Genomic DNA, 11,022 nt, shown 5'->3' with positions numbered 1-11,022 from the left:
TTATAGTCCATGCATTTCTAATACTGCCCCTGCACACTGTAATTACTGAGTCATTGATATTATGTAAGAGTTCCAATATATTTTCATTTATTTATTTACCTTTTCTTAGTTGTTTCACATGCTGGAAAAATTCCCCTGGCTGCAGCCTGTGGGCACCGTGGAGCCAGGCCTGTTACCCTGTCAGCTTCATGAAGCACGGTGGATGACACCAGGCCTGTTACCCTGTCAGCTTCATAAAGCACGGTGGATGACACCAGGCCTGTTACCCTGTCAGCTTCATAAAGCACGGTGGATGACGCCAGGCCTGTTACCCTGTCAGCTTCATGAAGCACGGTGGATGACACCAGGCCTGTTACCCTGTCAGCTTCATGAAGCACGGTGGATGACACCAGGCCTGTTACCCTCTCAGCTTCATGAAGCACGGTGGATAACGCCAGGCCAGTTACCCTGTCAGCTTCATGAAGCACGGTGGATGACGCCAGGCCTGTTACCCTGTCAGCTTCATAAAGCACGGTGGATGACGCCAGGCCAGTTACCCTGTCAGCTTCATGAAGCACGGTGGATGACGCCAGGCCTGTTACCCTGTCAGCTTCATAAAGCACGGTGGATGACGCCAGGCCTGTTACCCTGTCAGCTTCATGAAGCACGGTGGATGACACCAGGCCTGTTACCCTGTCAGCTTCATGAAGCACGGTGGATGACACCAGGCCTGTTACCCTGTCAGCTTCATAAAGCACGGTGGATGACGCCAGGCCTGTTACCCTGTCAGCTTCATAAAGCACGGTGGATGACGCCAGGCCTGTTACCCTGTCAGCTTCATGAAGCACGGTGGATGACACCAGGCCTGTTACCCTGTCAGCTTCATGAAGCACGGTGGATGACACCAGGCCTGTTACCCTGTCAGCTTCATGAAGCACGGTGGATAACGCCAGGCCTGTTACCCTGTCAGCTTCATGAAGCACGATGGATGACACCAGGCCTGTTACCCTGTCAGCTTCATGAAGCACGGTGGATGACACCAGGTCTGTTACCCTGTCAGCTTCATGAAGCATGGTGGATGACACCAGGCCTGTTACCCTCTCAGCTTCATGAAGCACGGTGGATGATTATTTGTTAACGACCAGATCGGTTGATAATATTCCCTTATTTTCTAGATGCCTTATATTCATATTTAAGATTTATGTGCCCCCCCTAAACGACCTTGGGCCCCACACTGCCCACCCCACCCCCACCCGGCTGCCATGACACAATATAAAAAGTTCTGACCATCATTCTGAAACAGACACATTCCTTTCACAATAATACGCAGAGGAGCTGCGCACTGACTGCTGAGCGTCTGTGACGGTGAGACTGACAGAGACCGGGGGGCCGACAGGCCGGGTCAGCGGCGAGCTGGGAAATAAATCTGAAAGGAATGGCAGCTTAAAGGGACGTGGGCACTGGAGGGGGGAATAAGCTGGGCTGGGAGGGGACAGTCAGACTCTGATAGACTCACTCTGAGCTGTAAGGGGGGGCGCTGTGGAGTGGAGTGGACCGGTATCGGAGGAGCACGCTAAAGCAGGGCCTGCGCCTGTCAGAAGCTCACCTGTGTCAGGAAGAGAAGCAGCTCCTGGCTTAATAAAGGCCGCACTCCTTCAGGTTGTTCTTGATGATGACATCGGTGACGGCGTCAAAGACAAACTGCACGTTCTTGGTGTCTGTGGCGCAGGTGAAGTGGGTGTAGATCTCTTTGGAATCCTTGCGTCGGTTCAGGTCTTCAAAGCGGCACTGAATGTAGGCGGCGGCTTCTTCGTACGTGTTGGAGCCTGGAGGGGGGGGTGGGGGGCAGAGGTGCGTCTAAGTCATGAAATGTGTCAGCAAAACGTGACTGGGAAGAAGTGAGCAGGAACACCGCGATGATGTCATCGTTGTGACCGTTGTGATGTTGTCGTTTCGCACCAGCAATGAGAAGGTAATGTTTCTTTGCAGGCTGCTGCACCGCACGACCCAGCCTCAAGGGGGAGACATTGCAAGGCTTTGGTTATACTGAACGTCTGTCTCAACACACATGTTCAAATTCTTGCAAATGTGCCGCCATTAACAGGCTGAAAACAGACAGACACACATTCATATGCCACCCATGTACACATCAGCAACCACACTGGGAGTGACATGCATCAATATGTACAAACCCAGAAACAAACACGCAGATTCTCACACGTACTTTAACTGCATTGGCACATGCACCCACAATCATGTGACTGCAGCAACACGCGCATGTACACGGCCCTAACTGCACTGAAACTGTCTCATATACTTCTTCATATTTTCTCACTCACACTCACACACACACACACACACACACACACACACACACACACACACAAGCACACACGCGCGCGCGCAAGTCACATTTCACAAGCAATCGAATGTCTGCATGTGTCTGGGCAATTAGCGATAAGCTAGCAAAGGCTGACAGCCACATATTGCTGCAGAAAGGAAAACATTTGGAGTAGCTTGACTAAGACAAGGCAAAAAAAGATAGGGAAAAATTAGTCGATATTTCCATTAAAATGTCAGCTTGAAAATGCAAAGGTAAGTGGGGAAATATGCTGCGAAAGAAACTGTCAAAAGAGTCCGGGGCTCTCGTGTTGCTTTTGGTCACGACATCATGCTGTTTACGAAGCACAAACACCCACAGCAGCAAAGAGTGGCATCACTGGCCAGTGCAGACGTCAACTGAACTTGAATAAGAAGCATGTTTGAATGAACTCTGATGCCGGCATACATAAACACACACATGTACAATCATGCAGCACCTTTAGTTTGTGTAAAAAAACACGCCGTAGGGGTCTACTGATCTCTTACGTGAGAAAAGCTCCAGTCGCCTAGTCATACCATGACAGCCATTTTCCCAGAAGCCTTTGCGGTCACAAGTCCTGTTACACAACAGTCTGCTGAAGCACTCCAGGACTGCTTTTGTGTGACAATCTACCGCGCCTTGCTTAAAAACAAATTAATCTTACATACGACAGTTCACAGTCGTAAGTACATTGTTTATAAGCAGTGCTGTAAAGCGGATTCTTTGCAGTGCACAGCTCACTGGCTGTCATTTTGCTCGCCCCCAGTTACAGGTCCACATTCTTAACTTTTCGCTTAAAATCACATTATGAAAGATCTTCACGGATTTTCACTGATCATAAGGAGACCTTCCTGTACACAGCATGAGTAACATTTTTACACACTAATTAATTTTACAGATGGGTGATTCTGACCATGATACAGTTTATAAATATTGCCAAGATAAAAAAATTGGGTGAAAGGAACAAAAGTCAAGCCTATTTCTGGAATCTCTAAAAATTACTCTACTTCTAAGGAATTATTTAATCATTTTTGACTCTCAGTGCAGGTGGCTGTGGGTAGGTGGAGCTGAACACCCACTTAAGTCTAATTGCCTAGGGATGCTTTACTCAAAGTAACTTAATCTTGCCCATTTATAGACATTGATATTTTTGCTGCAGTAATTTGTGAAGTTCATCAGTTCTCTGATACACCAAGAGTATTACAGATAGGCCCCCTACTCACATTTTATTTGGGACAGAAGAACTTCTGTATTCCCTGCTTCCTGAAGTATGTATACAAACCCCAGAGGACCAATCCGCCACCGGTGTGTGAATGTGTGGTGTGAATGGGTGAATGTGAGGCATACATTGTAAAGTGCTTTGGTAAAAAGCGCTATATAAATGCAGTCCATTTACCATTTACCAATCAGACGTGGGCATCTCGTACCCTTCAGCTCCTCCCGCGCCCCAGGACTCCCTCCCCCTGAGGAGCCTTTGAAGGCTTTCGCCTTCCAAACCGCCCAGCATTACTTATAAAATTGTCGAACTGGGGACACGTTCGAACCAGTCAGTTGGCGTCAGCATCCGTGTTCACAAGGTCACCGAACACGAGCAAAAGCGGACGGTTGGCGTAGCCAAAGTAATTCCTCACCAGTGTACTCTGGGTAGCAGATGGTGAGGGGGCTGCTCTTCACCTTCTCCTCAAACAGGTCCTTCTTGTTGAGGAAGAGGATGATGGAGGTGTCTGTGAACCACTTGTTGTTGCAGATGCTGTCAAACAGCTTCATGCTCTCGTGCATGCGGTTCTAACGCGGGATTAGGTGGGGGAGGGAGATGCAACAAAATAAGGTCAAAAACTCATGTGCCAAACACTTAACTTTGATTGGCCAGAATGGATCACATGAGGTGACCAGGCCAATGGAAATGGGGTAATTGTGCTCAAACATCTTAAACATTCTCTCAGCATGGATTCATAGTGTCCGGCACATATATACTAAAAATGCACTTTCCACAGTGAATATATTTTCTAAGGGCTGATAGAAAGAAAGAAAAAAAAAAATCTGGTGAAAATAAACGCAGGTAAAGTAATAGTATGAAATGGAAAAGCCAGTGTCACAGAAGACGGCTTTACCTGCCCCCCCCCCCCCCTTTTATGGTTCTGCGCTCGGTCTAACCAGGCAGCGCAGTGCCCCCGCCCCCCCAGGTTCTGCAGCCTGTTCTCATAAATCACTGGCAAGGGGGGAAAAAAAAAAACCTGAGAAATCTGCCAGGAAAGGAAACTTCTGGCTGGGGAGGCGGGAGCCGCAGATCAGAGCTGCGGAACGGAAGCCTTGGGCATGGGGACAGGATAAGGGGACGGCTGCTGGTCTGGGTGAGGAGATGCCCGTCTGCACGCCTGCACGTCTGCACCGAGGCACACATGCACCGACTGCGACGTCGTGGCGCTACGGATGAAACCTGGAACCAAAGATCCAAGCCTACCATCTCCTCGTCCTCCGCTAGGACCAGGTCGTAGTCACTCAACGCCACGCAGAAGATGATGGCTGTCACGCCTTCGAAGCAGTGGATCCACTTCTTCCTCTCGGAGCGCTGACCGCCCACATCGAACATCCTGCGGGGAGAGGCAAGCTGGGTGATGTAGGGGCTACGGGTTTGTGCTTCCCCCAGGCGTGGAGCACGGTAAAGTGATCATCATCAGGAGTCCATCATCAGGACCGCAGATCTGCTCTCGCTCTCCGGGGCCTTTTTGTGAGTCAGCAAAGCTGGCGCTCCTCTCTTCAGGACCGAAAGCCTGGCTGAGGAACCAGCTCCAATGATAATTACGAATTTCTCAGTTTGCTGTGGTGCACATTTTATTACCCTTCATCCATGTATTCGAGAGAAAGACAGAAGTTAGTCGAGGACTCAATTAAGCTTAATTAATTATTCAGATACCTAATTATTCAGGGGCAGGGAAATAACAGGGAATCATTAAATCAAATAAATGTACAGATAATTAATGGTATTTTCCGTTTTAGGAGCCACGTTATATTCAAGAAATGAAGGGGAGGGATGTGTGAGATTTGGGCAAGAATTAAATAGAAGCCTGATCAACCTGCAATTTAGAGCTCAGCTGGAATTTAAAAGATAAATAAATAAATAAAGAAAATAGTCACAGCAGGTGCTGAGCGTCATGGGTGAAGAGCAGATGAAAAGGTGAGGTGTAAACACACGGAAGCCTCATGCGAAGCGGCTGCCGTCCCGAAGAGCCACCGGCAGCGGCGGGAAAAGGTCGCCGGGCACCGCTGGGAGTGACACAGGCTTCTAAGAGCAAAGCCAAAGGAGAAGCGGCGTCAAAAGTCACATTCACACGCCGGTCTTTGGAGCCAGGGCTGCACCACAGGAATTAAAGCTGGTCTTGGTGCAGTTACAGATCCACCGACGACCCTACCGAAGCTGTCGTGCTCTTCGCACCGTCAGCAGGGGACACGCCAACACTGGGCTCCAAAGTCAGCGCAGCGCTCAGATAACTAAAGAACAATCCTTAAACAAACAAGCCCCAGGCAATTTTAATGTATGGATCAAGCTGGAAAGGATTCCTGCTGCAGATATTTATATAAGCATTTAAATTCATCAGCTGCAAGCCAAGAATGTCAGATCAGCTACCAACAGAGGAAACCAATGAGCAGAATTTGTATGAAACCCAGCGAACTCTGCAGCACAAACCCTTATCATTCCGGCGCATTGTGTCCCCAGGCAAGCAATTTCATTCTGACTAATTAACCAGAAAGCTTCACACTATAAATGGCTCCATGGCAGAGGTGGAGAGGCTTCTGCACCCCCAGATCCCGGGGGCCACATATCTGCAGGTCTTCTCAGTTTCTTACAGGCCATTTCAAAGCAGGAGCAGCGCAGCTCAGCTCAGCCCAGCACAGCACAGCCCAGCCCAGCCCAGCCCAGCCCAGCACAGCACAGCACAGCACAGCACAGCACAGCACAGCCCAGCACAGCACAGCCCAGCCCAGCCCAGCACAGCACAGCACAGCACAGCACAGCACAGCCCAGCACAGCACAGCACAGCCCACCTCGGGCATCAGTGTCCAAGGGGAAGCCTTTCAATGGCGCCCCTGACACGAAAAACCGCAGCAGCCAGATCTCTTTTCGGGAAATAAAAGGCGCCAGAAAAATCAAACGCTAAAAATCCAAGTTGCGTTTCTTGCCAAATTTTTATACAAGCAGTATAAGTGCAAAGATAAATCTGTGGTTTTACCAAATGTGTCCCAAGTTTCTCATTTTAAACTAAAAGACAAGAATATAACCCCTAAGATGGTTCTGGAATACTGATACCATCAAAAAAGCACAGAGAACTGGGGAGAAATCGCTGGCGGCCATTTGAGTGGTAAGGAGCCGCTAGCAGAGCTTTGTGAGGAATGAGAGCAGAGGCTCTCTGGGGGTTAAATAAGGGGGGGGGGGGGGTCACTCACTTGAAGTACAGCTCCTTGAAGGTAAAGTGAGTCTCCACAATCCCAGTGGTCTTCACACGAGTCCGCAGCACATCCTGCTGGGTTGGAATGTAGTTCGACTGGGAGATTCTTTCCAGGTCGTTGAGGTAGCTGGGCAGGAGGACAGACAGAAAGACAAGCAGGACGTTCACATCTTCTGCAGATGATGTGAACCATCAAAACACATCTATGTGACGTGCATTTCTGATGCACTGCTCTCACAGAATTCACTCACAACTAGTCAACAGTCAAAGAGAGCCAGAGTCTCAGCAGGCCAACCTCAGCATCTCCCTCCCTGAAGGCCTACTGACATACTCTTGATACATCGCGTCCATCGTGCGACATCCAATGGCGCGTAAGCATATGAAGCTTTAACCTCTGAGATAAGAGTTACCCTCATATGGGCACCAAGTGTCGGTCTTGCCCAGGACCTGCACCTACGTGACCTTGCTGGTTGCTACAGAGGGTTCTCACATCTCTACTTCAGACCTACACACTCAACTTAGCCAAGGCTGCAGAAGCATAAACTAGGATAAGGAGGACAACCGAGCGACAGCGTGGTGCTGAAGACCCTGGAACACAGATCTCTGGTCTGGGACCAGGCAGCTCTTTCTAACTGAAGAGCTCATTATGATTCATTGAAATGCAGACTGATTATTAATAACTCCCCAAAATTATATCTGATTAGAATACCAGATTCCACACTATGTACAAGATAAGGGTCACAATGTGGCAGTTAATATTAATACAAATTCCCCAGTCAGACATGTAACTGTACAAAAAGAAATCAATCATATCTAATCTACGGCTGTAGTCACATGCTTAAATGAGTCATCCTGATGGTCTGGGCTGGAAGCAGGACACACTAATACTAAGTTTAGTTTCAATTTTTATTTTCAGTTTCAAAAGACCAAACAATCTCAATTCGGTTCTCAGTGCTTCTGCATTAAAGGTAAAATCTCAGTCAGTTTTGCTTGTGTGTACATAGACGAGCCACAGGCAACAGACTGATGACACATCCGTGCTTCACTGCGACCTTAAATCCTGCAAATGATAAATCCCCCAGTGCACCTGCAGACAGTCCACATGGATCACAGATGCCCCCAGGTAAAATGTAAATGGAGAAGTGTTTTGCCATCGGTAAGCAAAAGAGCTGACGACAGCTCTGCAGTGTGCCGGTCAGGGCGAGGTGCCAAGACACAGAGCCACCACTAGGGGCGAAGTGAGCGCCGCAGCCAAAAGCGCGTGCAAATGCACCGGGCCGCCTAAAGGGGAAGCGGAGAGTCAGACACAGCCCTTGGCTGAGAATAAGGAAGGAGGAGCAATGCTGAAAGCGACGGACTGACTGGCTGAGTCACGCCCTGTGACTGGACGGAGTGTTACACAGCATCTGCACATTAGCTGAAGGTGCGCGCCCTCGCAGTGCGAGCCTGGGTGTGCCGCACGCCCTCGCAGTGCGCGCCTGGGTGTGCCGGACGCCCTCGCAGTGCGCGCCTGGGTGTGCCGGACGCCCTCGCAGTGCGCGCCTGGGTGTGCCGGACGCCCTCGCAGTGCGCGCCTGGGTGTGCCGGACGCCCTCGCAGTGCGCGCCTGGGTGTGCCGGACGCCCTCGCAGTGCGCGCCTGGGTGTGCCGGACGCCCTCGCAGTGAATGCCTGGGTGTGCCGGACGCCCTCGCAGTGCGCGCCTGGGTGTGTTGCACGCCCTCGCAGTGCGCGCCTGGGTGTGTTGCACGCCCTCGCAGTCGCCGCCTGGGTGTGCTGCATGACCCTCGCAGTTGCACTTGGGTGTGCTGGACGCCCTCGCAGTGCGCGCCTGAGTGTGCTGCACGGCCTCGCAGTGCACGTCGGGTGTGCTGCACGCCCTCGCAGTGCGCGCCTGGGTGTGCTGGACGCCCTCGCAGTGCGCGCCTGGGTGTGCTGCATGCTCTTAGATGCCTTGAAGAAATTAACATGCAATAATCACAGGGGTGGAAAGAAAAGGACTGTTACCAAACTGCACAACAAAGGCAGTTCTAACTAGTGATCAGTGAAACCCACCTTCCTCAGAAGTTTATTAGTGCTGATAAATTTTTCTCTTACACTGACCTAAATGAAATAACTACAGTAATCTTCTTTACCTTGATTAACTTCATCCACAGATGTCTGCCTTGCTAAGACATAAAGCAGTATGAAGATACGCGCCGACATTACTGTACACAGCACGCCTGGGGAGAGGCTGTCGGTGTCCAGTGCCGTACAGACACAGCCGACATTACTGTACACAGCACGCCTGGGGGGGAGGCTGTTGGTGTCCAGTGCCGTACAGACACAGCCGACATTACTGTACACAGCACGCCTGGGGGGAGGCTGTCGGTGCCCAGTAGACTGTAGAACGGCAGGCAAGATCACACAAGAGGACAGATAAACAGGTTGACAAAGGGCCCTTTTGTCTGCTGGACAAACCACGACCAGGTAGCAGAAAATCCCGGAGGATGCATTTGCGGATGCGGCCTAAGTGCCCCCCATCAGGGATACACCCTAACTTTAGTGCCTTAACAGAGGAGGACTGTGCAGGCGGAAAGTGACACACGCCGAGTCGTCCCTCATCTCCAGCTGAAGTCACGCTGTGCTTGTGCTCCCTAGACCAAGCCAGGAACGCGACCCCCCCCAGCCAGGAACGCGACCCCCCCACACTGCGGCTCTCAGCGTCATGGTCCCGGGCGGGCAGCTCTTACTAGGAGGCTGAGTCGTTGAGTTGGTACTCTCGGGAGCGCAAGAAGCAGCTCTGCACTCCAGGGTCGGTCCAGAGTCTCTTGATGACCCCGCAGAGCTCGGCTGTCATGAGACCCTCCTCTGCAGAGCCGGCCAAGACGAAGAGCTGACGGGCATCATCCTGGGCAGAGCGCATGGGCGGGGAAGAGAGGAAACACGCTCACAAATCAAATATGCGGGGGAGGGGAACATGCAGTCTGACGTACTGTACACACACACACACACACATATATACAGAAAGAGAGGCAGACTCACAGACAGACAGACACCCACATTGGTGAAAAGAAAATTCTCACATACACATAGAGTACCATGAATCTAAACCCACATGCAGGAAGGACACACACAGAGACTGAGAACAGAACTATTCCAATTTAATCAGCAGGATTAAAGGAAAAAAACAGAGAGGAAAACAGTTTTCACCAAAATGTTCCTCAAGATGAGCTTGGAGCAGTTTCAGCGCAGCCACAGAGCAAAAAGGAATGCAGAGCCAGCCTAAGCCTTACATCCAACGTGTTTTTTTTCCCCACTTGTGTGAAACCCCGAGGTCAGAGGGGTCTGTACTGTGTGCTTCAATAGCATCAGCCCCTCTGTTCTGGCTGGAATCCAGGCAGAAACGCCAGCGGCATCACGCTCGGACGTGGCTGATCTTCAAGGTTTGCTCAACGAGTCGGCCACGGCGCTTCTCCAGGACTGGAGGGATGAATCACTTTCGGCACACAAGCCTACCGTTTATATCAGGCTAAACCGCGCCAGTGCTGCATTAAACCGGGGGGATGTCAAGGAGCTCAGTGAATGCGGAGAGGCGGGCAGGCGCCCTGCAGCCTTCAAAACCACAAGCGGAACACACTTCCCCCAAACACGAGACACCGGTCTCGCACTAAACACCCAAATCATCGAACGGCAGGAACCAGATCACAAACTGGTCATAAATACCTCAAAATGAACATTACTCAGAAAGCGTTATGCGTCTAAACAATGCACACGTCCTGTTGTGTTGTCACAACTTGTTTCTACCCTTTTCTAAGCAAGAAATGTGACAAATCCTCCCCCGCCTGCACCCTCGCACGGGGGGGCGAGGCTGGCTGTGCCTTGGCTGCCTCACTGAAGGAAAACAGCCCCAGGACCTCTAGCTCTGACAGATTCCTCCCACCCTGGCAATAACGGAAGGTCTCGCTTGCCGTTTGAGCTAGTCGTGACATCAGACTGGGGTCCGACCCTGCAGTGGACGGCAGCCAGCAGAAGCGGAGCCCGTCCCGCGCTCGGCAGCTCAGCACCACGCCTCAGGAGCGTCTCCGCATTAGATGATTACTCAGCGCCTTTCTTTATAAGCACCAGTACTTTCTTTTGTGGTTCATGCTTAAAAAAAAAACTCAGCATTTGAATTACAGCCTGCATTGCCATACTGGGGGTAATCAGAAGGTCACTGGTTCTAATCCTGGGGCAGTGAGACTGGTGTCACAGTAAG

The 11,022-nt window shown here is 50.8% G+C and overlaps 1 protein-coding gene across 1 annotated transcript in view; it reads right to left on the bottom strand.

Moving 5' to 3' along the window:
- The window catches only part of gnai3 (guanine nucleotide binding protein (G protein), alpha inhibiting activity polypeptide 3), a 28,785-nt gene that overhangs the window by 2,244 nt on the left and 15,519 nt on the right, over positions 1–11,022 (bottom strand). Inside the window, exons 4-8 of the mRNA XM_023793488.2 lie at positions 9,518–9,675; positions 6,785–6,913; positions 4,803–4,932; positions 3,973–4,126; positions 1,586–1,805 (exon numbers count right to left, since the gene is read on the bottom strand). Coding sequence (XP_023649256.1) covers positions 1,615–1,805; positions 3,973–4,126; positions 4,803–4,932; positions 6,785–6,913; positions 9,518–9,675 — 762 coding nt within the window. The 3' untranslated portion in view covers positions 1,586–1,614. The remainder of the gene's footprint in view (positions 1–1,585; positions 1,806–3,972; positions 4,127–4,802; positions 4,933–6,784; positions 6,914–9,517; positions 9,676–11,022) is intronic.

This window comes from Paramormyrops kingsleyae, chromosome 6 (assembly GCF_048594095.1).
Source record: "Paramormyrops kingsleyae isolate MSU_618 chromosome 6, PKINGS_0.4, whole genome shotgun sequence".
NCBI lineage: Eukaryota > Metazoa > Chordata > Actinopteri > Osteoglossiformes > Mormyridae > Paramormyrops > Paramormyrops kingsleyae.
Note: the sequence above shows the minus strand (reverse complement) of the source record. Positions and strands in the feature narration are given on the sequence as shown.